Here is an 18,810-nt window from a genome sequence, read left to right on the forward strand (position 1 = left end):
CAATAATAAACCAGTTTACCAATTTACGTGCATTAATTGGCTTTGTCAGCGAAGACCCCATCCCATGAGTACCAGGAGTGGGGACTTTAGGTATGTGGAGAGAGTTGTTCTCCTTGTAGGAGGCAAGAAGGGCATTTGATAAGAGGTATTCAAAATAATGAAACATTTTGATAGGGGAAATAAGGAGAAATTACTACCTGTGGGAGAAGGGTCAATAAGAAAAGATAAGGTTCAAGGTGATTGGATAAAGAATCAGGAGCAACAAAAGGAGACACTTTTCACACTGAGTTATTGGGATCACATTTTCATTATAACGGTGACCCTTGAACAACCCCACGCCTGAAAAATGGCAAGAGACCAGCCCAATGTCCCCAATCATCCACCTAATCTCCTGACAATAAACTAGATTGTCCCTCCAGTTCTTTCCCTGGTTGTCTTCCATTTGGATTCTTTGACTACCATCCCATCTGCCATGGAAATAGTTCCCCACAATCAACAGACAATCTGCTGGAGGAACTCAGTGGGTTGAGGGGTGTGTGTCTGTGGGTGGGGGGGTGTGGTGGAGGTATTGTCGTTGCTTTGGGCCGAAATCCTGCATCAGGACTGAGGATGGAGAAGGAAGATGGCCGGTATAAAGAGAAGAGGGGGAGTGGTGAGATAGGAGCAAGAGGTGATTGGCAGACCGAGGAGGGGTGAAGGATGATGGGCAGATGGAGCCAGATAGGGGAAGGGTGGGAGACAGAGGCAGGTGAATGACAGCTTGGAGGGTGATTAGCAGGAACACAAAAGCTACCAGTGCTGGAATCTGATGAAGTTCAGATGTGGTCAGAGTTTCTCCAGCAGGTTATTTACTGCTTCAGATTCCAGCATCTGCAGTCTTGTGTCTTTGGTTCTCCACAATACATGATAATAAAGGCATCATCAATGTGCACCACAAGAGGCTCTCCTGCAACATTCGTTCCAACAATATAAGTAAAACAGTTACAGGACGTTACTTACCCCTTGGGCAACAAAGATTTCATACACGAAGCATATGCCAATGACTGTTATTCCCTGTTCTTTACACAATGTTGCAGCAGCAACTAAAACTATAGTGACCACAATGGGTGTCCACACTGCAAGCAGAAAAACAACTTTTATCATTTTATTCTGTCCAAATCAGTCCAAGTACATGTATGCAGACTCTCAAAGATAAAGATATCACAACCTCAAGATCTGCAAAAACTCTTCACAGCCAATGAAGTCGTTATCATTGTAATGATGGAATCGAGATAAACAAATGCATACAGCAAGATCTCACAAACCATGAGATAATTCACCAGATGTGGTTGCAAGGTTCAAATTCTGTCAAAATCTTTACACTAGAAGGGATATAGTATGTAGCCATAAGTAAACATATAGAACATAGAACATTGCAGCACAGTACAGGCCCTTTTGCCCACAATGTTGTGCTGACATTTTATCCTGCTCTAACCCTTCCCTCCCACATAGCCTCCCATTTCTCTATCATTCATGTGTCTATCTAAGAGTCTCTTAAATGTCCCTAATGTATCTGCCCCCACAACCTCTGCCGGCAGTGTGTTCCACGCACCCACCACCCTCTGTGTAAAAAAAACTTACCCTTGACATCCCCCTTATATCTTCCTCCAATCACTTTACACTTGTGTCCCCTCGTGTTAGCCATTGTCGCCCTGGGAAAAAGTCTCTGACTGCCCACTCAATCTATGCCTCTCATCATCTTGTACACCTCTATCAAGTCACCTCTCATCCTCCTCCTCTCCAAAGAGAAAAGCCCTAGCTCACTCAACCTATCTATTCATGTTCTTCAGGCAAAGAAATGACAAAGGTACTGGGAGACAAAAAGTGCTGCACTGAGGCACCTAAGGAGAGAGAAGCAAGGTTAGTGAAAGTGCAAAGCCTGGGAACGTTGTGGGAGTTGGTGGAGAGGAGTGGAAGGCATTGCAAAGGAGGGAAAGGAACATTTTGCGATAAGATGGGAAGGCAGGGATGATTAAATCACAAAAGGATTGATGACACAAAGGAAAAGGTCATGGTATTGGAACAAAAAAGGAAACAACAGTTGGATTCCTGCAGGGGTATGAACAGCTGCAGCAGAAACACTAACTTTGATCCAGGAAAATGGAATGGTGGTTATGATCCAAAGCTTTTAAGCACAATGTTGAGGATAAAAGATTCAAGATGTGGTTCTTTCTCCACATGAAATTTAAGGCTCCTTAACACAGTAATTTGTCGTTATATTTTTGTTGCGGATATGAATGCACTTCCAATTCAACTTATAAATTCACGGCAACCAGAAGCTCTGTGTGATTGCTCAGGTGACACGATAGCTTTTGGTGTCAAATTTCTGGATCACAACAAGAGGTAGCTTTCAAAAGCAATTGAATAAATACACAAAGTTGAAAACACTTACAGGGCAGCTTGGGCCAATCCTACCCGAGTCACAACGTTATGAGTCCCAGACTTATTCCAGAGATGCGAGCACAGAAGTTTAGACTGTAGTACTGAGGGAGTGCTGCACTGTTGGAGGTGCCACCTTTCAGGCAAGATGCTAAATCAAAGCCCTGTCCACTCTCTCAAGGGATGTGAAAGATCCCATGATATTATTCCAAAAGAGTAAGGGAGCTGCCCTCCCACCCAAGCCAACATTTATCATTTAATCAACAATGATGAAAACAAATTACTACATCACTATTGCTTGGCTGTTTGCGTGGTCTTGGCATGAGCAAAATACTTGCCACAATTCATATATTAGAATAGTAACTACACTTCAAAATACATTCATCGTACAAGGTATTTTGGGCAATAAAAGGCTTCATATAAATGCAGGGTATTTTTGTGGTGTAAGTTTAAGTGGTTGTTATTACTTTAGCTCCATTTAGGAGCTGGCATGATAGACCAAATGGCAGCATCCTGCCACGTTGCATACTGTGATCATACAAAGAAAATTTCAAGGCAGACTTTTGGCTCCAGGCTGCTGAAACTTCTCTAACTCATTTGGAGACTCTGCTGCAAAGTTAAGACAGATTCCATCCTATCACTAGGGCCTGACAGTTTGAATCCCAGAGTACTGCAGGAGGAAATAACGGATCTGCCTATCTATTCCCCTATAGCAGTTAGCATAACACTGGTACAGCGCCAGCGACCCGGGTTCAATTCCGGCCACTGCCCGTGAGGAGTTTGAACGTTCTCCTCGTGTCTGCGTGGGTTTCCTCCGGGTGCTCCGGTTCCCTCCCACATCCTAAAGACATACGGGTTAGGAAGTTTTTCTCATACTCTAAATACACAGGATTTTTCCTCATACTCTAAATACACGGGACTTGGTGAGCATTAAGGAAAGTAAAAGTGCTTTTACCGATTGAATTGTTGGGACCTTTAGATTTGGTGTATGATAAAAATGCAGCCAGAAAGAAAACAGAGGCTAAGAGTTCAGCTCGACCCACGACTCCAGTAACCTGTAGATTAAACAGAGACAGAGAGAGATGTAAATCTCCTTGGAAGATAACATTTAATGATACTACAATCAAGAAAAAGAACAAGTTAGAACTCCTTAATTATTGCTGGGATTTCCCCACCCAACATCACTGTGAGAACACCTTCACCAATAGAACCACAAAGTTCATTGAGGCTCGTTGCAACTAACATCACCAGAGCAATTATACATGGGGATTCAACACGGACCCTGCCAATGACGCCCACGTTAACCATAAAAATTTCAAAAGGTGTTAAACAATTTTATGGTAGTTTTGAAGAGCACGCAGCTTTCTCAGTGACCCGAGACAAAATTTAACCTTTAGCCAACAAATTTGCATCAGCACATTGTTTGTCGGGCTCTGCTGAGCACAAGTGACCTGCATTTGTATTTAAGAAGGAACAAGAAGAGATTATTCATCCCCTCGATCCTGCTCTACCATGGAACAAGATCGTGGCCGATCTTTTACACGAGGCATACACCTTGAAAAATGAATAAATAAAAATAAATTGGGTGCTTACGGTGATTAGCACAGATAAACTTAAGGTGATGTTCAGAAAGTACACGTGGGAGAAGTGTAGATGAAAAGGAAGACGGCATCATGGTCGGCACAGACAACGTGGGCCGAAGAGCCTGTTCCTGTGCTATGAGACATCGTTTTACTGCTTGTCCCTAGATTTCTTAGTATCAAGAGATACAGCGGACTCAGTCCTGCACGAGCTCCATGAATGAGCCTCCACAATGCTCTGGGCTGAGAAATTCCAAAGAGTCACCACCCTCAATTGAAGAAATTTCTCTTCATTTCTGTCCCAAATGACCTACCTCTTATTTTCTGACCGTGACCTCCTGTTCTCGATTCCCCAGCCAGGGGAACATCCTTATGGTATCCACCCCATAGAGACTTCTAAGAATTATGTGCAGTTTAGTGAGGTTACCTCTCATTCTGCAAGACACCATCGAGTAGGGGCCTACTAGCCTACTCTCAGCTCTCCTCATGTGACAGATCTGCTATCCCAGAAACCAGTCTGGCGAATGCCACGGCCAAGACAGCTCACCAGCGCCTCTACTTAGAAACATAGAACATACTTTCTCAGGAGGCTAAAGAAATTCAGTTTGTCCCCTTTGACACTCACCAACTTTTATCGATGCACCATAGAAAGCATCCTATCTGGATGCATCACGGCTTGGTATGGCAATTGCTCTGCCGAGGACCGCAAGAAACTGCAGGGAGCCCAGCGCGTCACAGAAACCAGCCTCCCCTCCTTGGACTGTCTTTACCTCTCGCTGTGAAGCAGCTAGCATAATCAAAGACCCCACCCACCCAGGTCGCTCTCTCTTCTCTCCTCTTCCATCAGGTAGAAGATATAGGATCCTGAGGGCACGTACCACCAGGCTCAAGGACAGCTTCTACCCACTGTGATAAGACTATTGAACAGTTACCTTATACAATAAGATGGACTCTGACCTCACAATCTTTCTTGTTGTGACCTTGCACCATATTGCACTGCACTTTCTCTGTAGCTGTGACACTTTACTCTGTACTGTTATTGTTTTTACCTGTACTACATCAATGCACTCTGTACTAACTCAATGTAACTGCACTGTGTAACGAAACGATCTGTACAATCGGTACGCAAGACAAGTTTTTCACTGTACCTCATTACAAGTGACAATAATAAACCAATACCGATACCAATCCTCACTGCACTCCTTCAATACTCCAGATATGGTCTCACCAGATACTGTAACATTAAGTGATTGCTCAGTGTTTTGGGATGTGCCAACATATTACAAAGCAAATCTCCACAGATGCCAGAGCTGCTGTTGAGAATTTATTATTTTCTGTTTGGATTTCAGATTTCCATCATCATCCTTTGTGATCTGTGTATAGCCAAAGTCCTTTGTAAACCAATTTACAAAAACAGAGAGAATCATTTCCCATTGCAACACACCACAGCATCAGAGCAGCAATTCTGCAATATCTATCTGCCTGTTCTCATAACAAGCTCTGGTGTCTGAGAGCCTAATTTGCATTTATTGACAACGCCTTGCATCCAAAAAAGATTACACAACTAAGGTAAATTATGCCACACAGTGGCAGATGTTTGATACTACACACAAACACTGTTAGACAGGCAACATATACAAACCAGCAGCTGAGCAGGTAAACATAAAAAGTTTAGATAAAGTACAGATTGATCAAGGCAGTCAGCGTGGAAGTTGTCCAAAGGGAAGATTACGCCTGACTAACTTCAGTTTTATTTTGAGATAGTAAGTTGATGACAGTAGCACATTTGATGCAGCAAGACATCCCACATGGCAGAACTGATCAAAACAGAATGAAACCCATAAGATTTAAAGACACATTGTCAGAAGTTGTATCCAAAACTGCGATGAGTGCTTTAGTGACTGGAAGGCAGTTTGCAGTGAGGATCTACAAAGATCAGTTTCATAGTCATACAGAGACACAGCACGGAAACAGGCTCTCCAGCCCACAGAATTCACGCCGACCATCAAACACCGAATTACACTAATCCTACATCAATCCCACTTTTTTTTTTAAATTCTCCCTCATTCTTATCAACTCCCACCAGATTCCAACATTCACCTACACACTAGGGGAAACTTACAGCAGCCAATTAACGATATATCTTTTGGATGTGGGAAGAAACCAGAGTACCCGGAGGAAACCCAAGCGGTCACAGGGAGAACATGCAAACTTCCACACAGACAGCACCTGAGGTCAAGATTGAACCCGGGTCTCTGGCACTGAGGCAGCAGCTCTGCTAGCCAATGCTAAGTCCTTTCTCTTCATTATTTTGACAAATGCAGGGGCACAATTAAGTTTGGAGATGTTACTAAAATCGGCAAGTGGTTGGCAGTGAGAAAGTGGACCACAAATTGCAGGAAGGTATCAGTAGACTGGACTAGTGTGGTGAAAAGTGACAATTCAATCCAATCTCCAAAGGCATGTGGTAAAGAAAAAAAGGCAAGGACACATATAATAAAAGAAAGGAAACGGAGAAATGTGAGTGAAAAGAGGGAACCTGAAGTGTTTTTCCATGTGTGACTTACATAATATCAGGTGTATATCCCTTTAAGAATTGTAGCATGTAACTACAGCATGTTGCTATACATGTTTCAGTGTAGCCCTGGGCAGAGGCAGTGTGCTTATATGGAAGCAAGTTACAAAGGCAATGTGGTGCTGCAGTTAACACTGCTGCCTCATGGTTCCAGGGATCTGGGTTCACTCCTGACCTCTGGTGCAGTGTGCAGTTGGCATGTTATCCCCATGACCACATGGGTTTCCCAAGGGTAAACACAAGAAAATAGCAACAGGGTAGGCCACCAGGACCCTCAAGTCTGCCCCGCTATTCAATATGGTCACAGCTGATCTTTTCTGGCCTCAACTGCTGTGCCAGTTCCCCATAACCCTCAATCCCTCGATCTTTCAAATATTTACTTCTGCCTTAAATATATCTGATCTCCAACATCCTCAGTGGCAGAGAATTCCAAAGATTCACCACTCTCTGAGTGAAGAAATTTCTACGCTCCTTGGTTTTAACTGATTGGCCATTTATTTTGAAGCTATGTCCCCTCGTTCATGACTTCCCACCCCCACCCCTCCCCAAACCAGTGAACACATCTACCTGTCAAGCCCTTTTAGAATCTTGTATGTTTGAATAACATCACCCCTCATGCTTCCAAACTCCAAGAAATACAGACCCAAACTGACTAGCCTCTCTGGATCGGATAACCCTCTCATCCCAGGAATTAGCCCGGTGACTCTCCTTTGGACTATATCCTTTTTTTTTAGGTAAGCCACACTATACCTGGTGTGGTCTCACCAACACCTTGTGCAATTGTAACAAAACCTCCCTATTCACAGTAAAAGCCAACATGCTGTTTGCTCTCTGAAGTACTTGCTGGACCTGCCTGCAGTCCCTTGTGATTGAACACCTAGATCCCTCTGAACTTCACTCGTTTGCAGACTCTCTCTGTTTAGGTAACAATCCACTTTATGATGACTTCACACTTCCCCGAATTAAACTTCATTTGCCAAGTTTTCACCCAGTCACTCAATCTATCTACATCCTGTTGCAGAATCACAATGTCCTTGTCACATTATGCCCTTCCACCTATTTTCATATCATTGACAAATTTGGAAACCTTATAATTTGTCCCCCATAACCCTCAATCTTTCAAATATTTATTTCCACCTTAAATATATCTAATCTCCAACATCCTCAGTGGCAGATAATTTGTTCTCCAGGTCATTAATGTAAATAGTAAACAACTGAAGGCCAAGAACTGATCCCTGGGGTGCTCCTCGAGTTGCATCCTTCCACTTTCCTCACACATCATAAAGGATGTGCTGGGTGCTAGTCTAATTACCTATTGTATATTGCCCTTAGTGTAGGCGGGTGGCAAAAGCATCAGCAGGGACTTGATGGGCATACAAGAACAGGAGAGAGAATAGGTTACAGGGAAATGATTGCTCTGAGAGCCAGCACAGAATTAATGGATTAACTGGCTTCCTTCTATGTTGCGAGTAGTATGAAAATTCCCAAGGATGCGGACCCCATCTTCCAGGATCGTAGACAGCAGATGCAAGATCCACCTAAGTACCAGGGCAGTTCTTTCTCTATCAGCATGGACATACCAAATGGCCTCTTTCCATGCCATAAACACGTCATTCTACATTGAGGAATTTTAGGAAAAGATTCCAAATGGTAGTGTAGCAGTTAGAGTAACATTATTACAGCACCAGTGACCCGGGTTCAATTCCCATTGCTGTCTGTAAGGAGTTGGCACGTTCTCCCCGCGTCTGTGTGGGTTTCCTTCGGGTGCTCCGGTTTCTTCCCACATTCCAAAGACATACAGGTTAGGGGTGGGCATGCTTCGTTGGTGCCAGCGGAGTGGCAACACTTGCAGGCTACCCCCAGCACATTCTCAGTAACGCAAAAAGACGCATTTCACTGTGTGTTGTGATGTACATGTGACTAATAAATATTTTACCTTAAAATCCAATCGTCATTTGCACATCTGGCTTCAATAAGCTCAGACAATTTACTGCACAATACTGTACAGAATGTACTTACAAGCATTAGAAATCCTTACTTACTGCTTCTGTGTGAATTGGATGAACTGCAAAAAGCAGAGAAGCAATCAGACTAGATTTTCTGTCCAGGAACAGCTGGCATACTTGGAGATAGATTACACAGACCACTGCGTGCAGAACAAGGTTTGAGAGGTGGTAGAAAGCAGAATTCAGTTCACTAAAAAGGTAGTTTAATCGAAAGGTGAGCACAGTAAGGGGCCGGTAGGATTTGTGACTCCTCTCCTGCCAAGAAGAAAGCAAAAATTGACAACTGTAAAATCTATTCAAGTTTACAAAAAATTGTCTCAATTTAAATAAAACGTTAGCAATTTATAATAGAAAAGAAAATGCTAAATTACAAATCAATTCACTTCAGAACATTCTAAGCCATTCTTGATTAAACCACAACAATAATTTATTCTTGTCTGAATTAAATCATCTTTCCCAATAAATTGCTACATCTGAATAATTTTCTCAGTGGGAGTACTCCCTTGCAATTCTTTGGATCACCTGACAGAGCATACAGGGTATTGGTATGTTATTGTCATTTGTACCGAGGTACAGTGAAAAACTTGTCTTGCATACCGATCGTACAGGTCAGTTCATTACACAGTGCAGTTACATTGAGTGCATTGACGTAGTACAGGTAAAAACAATAACAGTAAAGAGTAAAGTGTTGCTGCTACAGAGAAAGTACAGTGCAATAAGGTGCAAGGTCACAACAAGGTAGATCATGAGGTCATAGTCCATCTCATTGTATAAGGGAACTGTTCAATAGTCTTATAACAGTGGTGTAGAAGCTGTCCTTAGCTTCTATGCATCAGTTTAAAGACAGCAATTCTGACTGGGCAGCAGTCTCAGGCCAAGTTTTTGTACTTCAGTCTCTGGAATGGTGGGGGACTAAGGTTGGGGAATGGACCATTTGGAAGGCTCTTAACCAGCAGGTTGAGAACTGGCAATATTTTACCCAGAGCCAAGACCTCACAGCCCCCGTTGGTCTGCCCATCGCCCGGGGTCAAGAGCGCAAGAGTTGGCTAGGGCCAACATGGATGTTGGAACAAGCTTATCAAGATTCTGGAAATTGGCAATAAAAGTAGATGAAAGCATCAAGAATGAGTAACTTGTATTTGCACAGCATCTTCAAACGTAGAAATCCTTTTGATGTTGTCTCACAGACGTCAGGCAGAAACTAGGTATAGAAACAAAATCAAAAGTGTTCAAAAGAATGGCCCAGTAAAGATGTTTTAAGGAAGTGACAGAAGTCAGAGGAATGGATGGCCATGACCTAATCAAATGAGGGCATTCCACATCGATAAATTCCTGCAGCAGCTTTTCAAAACAAGTTGTCAATACACCTGCATTTATAGATTCTGAAGATTTGCTTGTTAAATCTGCAGTTCAGTGTGCCAGTTTCAAAAGGAAACTGTTGGTTGATAAGATGAAATATCAAAGTGCTAAGGAAATATTTGTTCAGAAATTTGAGAACAGCTGAAAGGCCCTTGAACCTCTTCTCTCAATCTGTTAGATCACAGCTGATCTGTGACTCAATTCCATTTGCCTGACTTTATATTCCTTAACGCCTCTATTGAACAAAAATCTTTCAATGTCAGATTTGAAGGCTTCAGCTAACCCCTTGTACCCTTCCAGATCACAGAGGATTATGTTGCTATTGGACCCCACATCTCAGGAATAATTTAAGATGTCTTTTAAGAAACTTGGGGTGGACTGGGAAAAATTACTTCAGCTGCCTGTGGAGTACTAGAATAGGGAAGCAGAATAAAAGTTGGTGGCTGGTCTTTCAAGACTGACGTTAGGATACAGTCTGCATGAAAGGAGTGGTGAAAGTTTGGATACATCAGTTTTTATATTATACATCAGCTGATATCGTTCTCACCCAGGTCAGATGGATAAGAGTTTGTCCCAAACCAGAGCACAGAAACTCCAAGTTAAGACTCTAGTCTAGTAATGCACTGTTTTGGGTACCATCTTTTAGGAGCGAGACACCTGACTGTTCTCAAAAAGCATGAAACTGTAGATGCTGGAAATATAAAATAGAAATACAATAATGTTTCAGGTCAAGGAATTCCCCTGTGGGATTTCTGCTGAAAGATCCAAGGCCTGCAAATTTAACTCTGCTTCATAGAAGCTGCCTAAACCACAGGCATTCCAGCAGTTTCTGTATTTTCTGTTTCCTCAGGTGGATATTATATTAAAAAAAAAATCTATGGCACTATTTTGAGGAATTATCAATATCCTGACCAATATTTATTCGTCAATAAACATAGCTTTGGTCTTTATCACATTGCTGTTTGTGGGAGCTTGCAAAGTGCAAATTGGATGTTGTGATTCCTACGTTATGTCGACCATTCAAAAGTAATCCACTGGTTGGAAAGTACTTTGAGAAGCAATGAAAGTTATCGCATAAATACAGGTCTCTCTTTCACAGGGCAAAAGAAAAACAGCAAATAGAAACTTACAAAACAACATTTGCAATCACTACCTGTTTGTTCGAGAGAATAAGTGGCAAGGACTGGGACTGATGGCTGTGCTCCAAGAACCAGCATAAACTAGATGGGCCTAATGTCCTCCTTCCATGACAAGGAAATGTAAGAAATATTCCTTCATCAAATTCACCCAGCAATAAATGTAACTTCATTTTTTTAAATTATGGGCAAAGGCAGTGATAGGGAGTTAAGTTGAAGATTAAATATAATACAACTGAATGCCAAACCGGCTTCAGTAAAGTGGGATATATGCCCACTCTTGTTCTTCTGTTCTCTGTGTCATAAATATTAGTCTAGTTATAACATGAAAGTTAAGGCCCCTTACTTAATTATGCTCAAATGTAAATTTATAAATTTAAGTTATAGACATCCAAGTTTCTGCACACCAATGGAAACAAATTGATTCCTGTGGCAGAATACTAATCTTAAGACCTACGAATGGCTGGCATTCTAAAACCATCACAGATTTGGTCAATGACCATCCAGGGCATGTCATGGCTTGAATCGAATGGTGCGAATGACCAGCGATTTCTATTCATCAAGTATAAGCAGGCCATTTTCACTTGCTAACAGTACTTCTTGTTCCTTTGTGTACATTCTGACATGATGGATTAATAGCACTGGCTGCAAGTCTGAGATTGCTGGTGAACAGGATTGCTGGTGAACAGAATTGCTGACAGGCATGAATTGCCATTGAACAGACATTGTATGCACATCAAACTCATGCCAAATTCTGGGACAAGCTTGCAATTCAGAGGATTTTTCTTAACAGCAAGGTATTTAATTATTCATTTGTTTAAAATTTTGAAGTAACAGGAACAGATTTGAAGCAGTTTTGCTGATCTACAGCAACTTGCATTGAGATAGCACCTGTTTTTTTTAACTACATCGATGTAATTATGTATGGCATGATCTGTCTGGATAGCACACAAAACAAAAGCTCTTCACTGTATCTCAGTACACGTGACAATAATAAACCAATATCAATATTGAGACAGTAAAACACTCATGGAGACATTAGCTTGGGTGGCTAAAAGCTGATCAATGAGATACACCATAAAAGGAGAAAAGAGAAGTAGGGATGCAAAGTTTAAAGAGGGAATTACAGAGCCTACAGCCTTGTCAGTTGAAGGCACAGCCACCAATGGTGGAGTCGCTCAAAAAAGAGATCAGGGTTGCACAGGAGGCTGGAAATGAAAACATCACGGATTAGCAGTTGGAGGTTACAGAGAGAATGGGAGCAGTAAGACTATGAGGGATTTGAACAGGATGAGGACTTTAAATTCGGGTTAGCTGCTAATATGGGTCTGTAAGTCATAGAGTCAAAGACTAATACAACATGGAAACAAGCCCTTTGACCCAAATCGTCCATGCCGACCATGATGCCGAAGAGGCTAGTCCCATTCGCCTGCCTTTGGCCCATATCGCTTTAAACCACTCCTGTCCACGAACTTATCCAAATGTCTTTTAAATGTTGTTACTGACCCTGCCTCAACCACTTCCTCTGACAGCTCATTCTATATATGCATCATCCACTGCGTGAGGTTGCCCTTCAGATCCTTTCTAAATCTTTCACCTCTCACCTTAAACCTATGCCCTCTAGCTTTTAGTTCCCCTTCCCTGGGAAAAAGACAATGTGCGTTCATCCTATCTACGCCCATCATGATTTTACCTCCCCTCTATAAGGTCACCCCTCAAACTCCTACTCTCCAAGGGGTGGCAAAAAGTGAAGAGGAAGGGTGCAAATCAGTAGAAATTTGGAGGAGCTTGTTTTCAGGAGATGGAAGAGGAGTCTGTTAGAGAAAACAAAAGCTTGAATTAAATCCTCAAAATTGTTTTGTAGATAATAAAACCTATAGGATACTCATTGATTTTGAGGGAACACGACCAGAATACATTAGGAGGTGAGCAAATGACGAAATGGTGATGGATAAATTGTTTACCAGGCATCCATTTAGGACAATTTAACATCTAAATCATTGCCCTGGAACTGGTGTAGTGCAGATTTATTAGATTTACTTCTAGAATCCAAGGAGACGTTGAGCAAGGCTGGTCAATTTTCACTGGTGTTTAAAAGGAGGAGACATCAGCGAGATGTGCAGGGTTCTGAGGGGATTGACGATAGATGCTGAGTGACTGGTCCCTGAGGCTGCAGAATGTAGAAATAGTTGGCATTATCAGAATAAGTGAAGGGCCAATCAGGCAGATATAAGGGAAGGGTTTCTTCATTCAGAGAGTCGTACACCTTTGGAATTCTTATCTCAGAGGGCGGTAGATGCTTAGTCATTTAATGTACTCAAGGCTAATATCACGTTAACGAATAAACTGATATGGGATCAGACAGGAAAGTGGATAGGGTAAAGGATTAGCCATGACCTAAGTGAACAGTGGACCAAACCCGACATCCTCCTTATAACTTCTTCCTGCTTCTACTTCCTATGATCTTGTAGCCTTAAAAGTTGGCTAAAATAAACATTAAAAAAAATTTATAAAACAGTCGCTCCTCTTCCATCGGGTAGAAGATACAGGAGCCTGAGGGCACGTACCACCAGACTTAAGGACAGTTTCTACCCCACTGTGATAAGACTATTGAACAGTTCCCTTATACGATGAGATGGACTCTGACCTCACAACCTACCTTGTTGTGACCTTGCACCTTATTGCACTGCACTCTCTCTGTAGCTGTGACACTTTACTCTGTACTGTTATTGTTTTTACCTGTACTACATCAATGCACTCTGTACTAACTCAATGTAACTGCACTGTGTAATGAATTGACCTGTACGATCGGTTTGCAAGACAAGTTTTTCACTGTACCTCGGTACAAGTGACCATAATAAACCAATACCAATACTAATTTGCAAGGTTAGAATTTCTTTATAATAAGATCACACAACAGCAGTGGCATTACCTCACTCATCGGGGTTCCCCAGAAGTCATTGCGGAAGAGGTTCTTCAGCGGTGTTGAGGGATGCAGATCTTTATTGTCCAGAATGGCAGAAACGTCATCAAAGACAAATCCACACGAGGTACTGTTCCAGTAACACACAACCACCACCCCGATCAATAAAAGTATCTCCTTCCAGCTCACTTCAGCCATTCTCACAGGCTGCTGTAGAAAATTAGAACAAAGTATTCAAAACACATTTCAGTTTGCATCTGTACTGAATGAAGTCAGGCCTACAATATAACATCATTAATCCAATTATTTTTTTTTTTCTTCAATTTACATTGAACTATATTGTTCAGACAATTACTCTATTAATTTTACAGTCTACTCCCTGCAAACTATCACACAATAATAAGGGACTTCTGCAGTGCTAACATTTTAAACCCAGTCTCCACAACAGTTGTTCTCTTGTGTACAGCTTTGGTTTCCGAGGGAATCCCCAACCCTGAGCACACAATACATATTTACATTGCTCTCAAACACATTAACCTCATTAATACATGCCTGAATACCTTGAACTATTTGTTTAGGAAAACAGAAATCTATGAAGAATGTCTGGAAAAGTCCTATAGTATTTAAGGTCGGAAAGATTTACATTTCAAAATATTGATCGACATGTCAGGTGCAGATAGGCAAACACCTTCACAGGTCCAGTTGTGCAATACACCTTAAATAAAATATAAAAGCTAGAATTACAATAGGAACACAAGAAATAGTAGACCATGCAGCACCTGTTTGGTTATAATCATAGAGCATGGAAACAGGCCCTTTGGCCCATCAAGTCCATGCCAACCATCAAACACCCATTTACACTAATTCTACATTAATCACATTTTATTCGCCCCACGTTCCCATCAACCCCCCCCCCCCCCCCCAGATTCCACCACTCACCCAGACACAAGGGGCAATTTAGAGCAGCCAATTAACCTATCAACCCGCACATCTTTAGGACGTGGGAGGAAACCAGAACATCTGGGGAAGCCCACACGTTCACAGGCGAACATGCAAAGTCTATACACACAGCAGAGGTCAGAATCAAACCCAGGTCTCTGGCGCCACTGTTATTTAATAAGACCTTAGCTAATTCGATTACCTTCCTCTCTCAAAATCTACCAGTCTCTGCTTGGAATATCTCAGCAACAGAGCCACCACTACCTATTCAGGTAGAGAATTCCGAAGATTCAGTACCTTCTACGTGAAGGAATTTTGTCTCATTTCAGTGCTGAATACCTGATTCCTTATTCTAAGACTGTATCCCCAGTCTAGGTAACCACAGTCAATAAAACATCATCCCCACAGCTACTCTACCAAGCACCTCAAGAATTTTGTACACTTAAACAAGATCTCTCATCCTTCTGAACCCTGGCTAATAAAGGCACAGTCTGCTTGACCTCTCCTCATGACAAGCCCTTATTGCAGGAATGAATCTATACTCCCACTATTGCAAATATATCTTTCCTTAGGTAGGGAGACCAACCCTACAGATCCTCCCCGGTTACAGCAATGTATACCCAAAAACTGCTCATAACCCAAACAGTTTACAATACGGAAATGCAGCCATGAAATGAGCTCCCACACAACAGAAGATGTCTGCAGAGGTGGATTGTCCCATAGGAATAGAGAAGCATTTTAAATCTCATTTTGCTATTCTTAATAATAAAGCTGATATTAACAGATTTAGCCTGAGCCTATCTTCGTCTAATAATGACATTCTTTAAAAGATTTAACTGCAGACAAGGTTTTAAATGCCTTTATGGGTTTTGAAAGGACACCACTGCTGGCCAGAATGGTTCCTCCAGATAGGATTCGCAAAATGGACGTCAACATTTTTAGTGGGTTCAATGGGGCAAAAGTGCAGCTAGTGCCAAGAACAGTCACCAGCATCCAGCATATCCATCCCACCAGACTCCCAAATGCACAACCGTACGTACAGGCTGTACATAAGTTGGGCATTTGTAAATGGTGGACGACCTGTATACTCAATCATCCAGGTGCAGCCTCACTAGGGTGCTGTATAATTGCAGTACGACATCTTTACTTTTGTACTCAAGTCCTGTTACAATAAAGTCCAAAGTACCAAATGCTTATAAATACCTACTTCATAAGTTCAGATTTTTCCACATTATGTTCCATCTGGCACGGCTTTACCCATTCACTTAATCCGTTTATACCTCCAGTGGCTCTCTGCGTCCGCCTCACAACCCACACTGCTACATATCTTTGTATCATGACAAACTTGGGCACATTACACTTGATGCTCTCATCCAATTTATTATATAAATTGTGAACAGCTGGTCCCACTTTTCCCAGCTCTCCACCACCACCACCACCACCACCACCACCCCCGCCCCCCACCCCACCCAACCAAATCTATTCAAGACACAAGAGATTCTGCAGATGCTGGAATCTGGAGCAACACACACAAAATGCTGGAGGAACAAGGTCAGGCAGCATCCCTCCATAGATGCTGAGTTCGTCCAGCATTTTGTATGTCTGACTATTCAATCTTGTTCTGATTTCTGTCCATTAACCGATCCTCAGTCAACGCCACTGCATTATAGAACATAGAACAGTACAGCACAATACAGGCCCTTCAGCCCACAATGTTGTGCCGACCCTTAAACCTCGCCTAAGACTATCTAACCCCTTCCTCCCACATATCCTTCTACTTTAAATTCCTCCATATGCTTATCTAGAAATCTCTTGAATTTGACCAATGTACCTGCCTCCACCACCGCCCCAGGCAGCGCATTCCACACCCCAACCACTCTCTGGGTAAAAAACCTTCCTCTGATATCTCCCTTGAACTTCCCACCCATTACTTTTATCCTCTAATTTACTTTATTAAAGGACTTCTGAAAGCCCAAATGCACTACATCCAGGATAGTACAAAAGATAATGGCAAACAATATGAAGATAATGAAATAAGAACAGAAAATGCTGAAAACACTCAGCGGGTCAGACAGCATTGGATGAAAGTGAAACATTTAGCGTTGCAGGTCTGAGACCCTTCATCGGAACCAGGAAAGAGAGAAAACAAGTTGAATTTCAGTAGCACACAAGATGGGGGAGAGGCATGGGTAGAACAAAGGGGATCTCTGATAGTTTGGGACCAAATGAGTTAATGTAGAAGTTAGGATCAGTTTGTCACTCCACAGATGCTGCCTGATCTGTGGAGTGTTTCCACCATTTTCAGCTTTTATTCCAGACTTCAAATAAATGAAGTTTTTTTTTTGATTTTCACATATATTTGTTACCCAGCCTCAACCACAGAGGATACCAATGGGCTGATCTTGAAGGAGTGTGGGAATTATTCACCAAGCCGAGCCACTCATCCCTAGTGGATAGACAAGTTGAGTTGAAAAGAGGAAGGTAATGGATTGACTGCAAATATCTGGTGAGGGCTTCTTTTTGACATCACTTGGATACGGGTTAAGCAAAAAAAATTAAGTTGTCAGTTGGTTGGAATTATTCCAGTTTACCCCTCAAGGGATTTCTGTATGCTTAAGCAATAATGAGACTGGCTGGGTTGTCAACGAACTAGAATCTTCGTTTTCAAACTGGGCTACGTTCCACCTTCCAGTTAGTGGGTTTGTGGTAAAGCTAGAAATGGACAATGAATAAAAACATTTTGTGCACATGTTTATAATTAGGGTGGGGAATGGGGAGGGTTAAAAAAAATAAAAGGGACACAGAAAACTAGCTCTGGGCTGGAATTATGTTGATACTGGATTTAAAAAATAACATAGCATGATGGAGGGCAATAGCACAAGTGCAAATTAATTTCATTAAAGGAGGTGCATTTATCATCTCGTAACCTCATAGGGAGCCTATCTAGTCATTATCACATGTTTGTAGAACCTTGCTGTGTGTGTTTCCCCTCACAACAGTGAATACACTTCACTCACAGTGAATGCTTTATAATGTCCTGAGATAGTTAACGATGCTGTTAAACAAATTGAAATAGCAATTTCCCTTCTAGCTGTGTCGTGTGGTTATACATTGCCTGGATTATTCCAGCATGTAGGATTCTCAAAGCTAATAAATTATTAGTGGTCCTTTGGTGCTCAAAGATGCACTAATCCAAAATGACAAAGGAAAGTTGATAGCATTAATGAAGTCTAATTTACCGGTAACATTAGAAATGATCCAAAGATGATTTTTTTTTCACAAAACAAGCATTTCAAAGCCAGATACTAACATAGCTTAGTGACAGCACTCTCAGCTCAGCTGGAAATGGTTGTGGCTTCAGGCACAATCTCCAGTGCAGTATAGAGCTCCACAAAATGCAGCTATTCTTTTGGATGAGACGAACTGAGGCTCTGTCTCCTCCCTTAAGTGCACCAATTTTTAAAAAGACCAACTTGCATCCATATGGCACTGTTTACTTCTCTTTCGGGATGCCTCACAGCACTTTACAGCTAATGAAGTGTCTCTTGAAGCACAGTCACTTAGTAATTTCAGAAGCGTGGCAATCAAATTGAATGATAACAGCGGGCTCACACAAAGAACGTGATAGGATTACATAATGTTACATAGCAGATAGACATTTAGAACATTTTCCCCAACCAGCACATCCATGCTCCACTGGAGCCTCTTCCTCTCTTTCCCCATCTAAAGCTTCTCCCTCACGTACCTGCCCAGCCTCCCCTCAAACGCTTCACCTCAACCACTTGCTGTGATAGTAAGTGCACATTCTCACCACTCTTTGGGTAAAGAAGTTTCTTCTAAAGTCCCTTTTGGATCTTTTGGTAACTGTCTTCAA

At 42.0% G+C, this 18,810-nt stretch overlaps 1 protein-coding gene across 3 annotated transcripts in view; it reads right to left on the reverse strand.

The window, feature by feature from the left end:
* tmtc3 (transmembrane O-mannosyltransferase targeting cadherins 3) overlaps nucleotides 1-18,810 on the reverse strand; it is a 65,923-nt gene that overhangs the window by 39,176 nt on the left and 7,937 nt on the right. For 2 of the 3 annotated variants that reach the window (XM_052029828.1, XM_052029830.1), the window contains exons 2-5: nucleotides 14,007-14,207; nucleotides 8,616-8,834; nucleotides 3,374-3,473; nucleotides 1,000-1,115 (exon numbers count right to left, since the gene is read on the reverse strand). In XM_052029828.1, the coding sequence (XP_051885788.1) occupies nucleotides 1,000-1,115; nucleotides 3,374-3,473; nucleotides 8,616-8,834; nucleotides 14,007-14,195 (624 nt within the window). In that variant the 5' untranslated portion in view covers nucleotides 14,196-14,207. Of the gene's footprint in view, nucleotides 1-999; nucleotides 1,116-3,373; nucleotides 3,474-8,615; nucleotides 8,835-14,006; nucleotides 14,208-14,640; nucleotides 14,713-18,810 lie in introns of those variants that run through there. The other variant, XM_052029829.1, reaches the window with a different exon arrangement.

This window comes from Pristis pectinata, chromosome 15 (genome assembly GCF_009764475.1).
Source record: "Pristis pectinata isolate sPriPec2 chromosome 15, sPriPec2.1.pri, whole genome shotgun sequence".
Lineage (NCBI taxonomy): Eukaryota > Metazoa > Chordata > Chondrichthyes > Rhinopristiformes > Pristidae > Pristis > Pristis pectinata.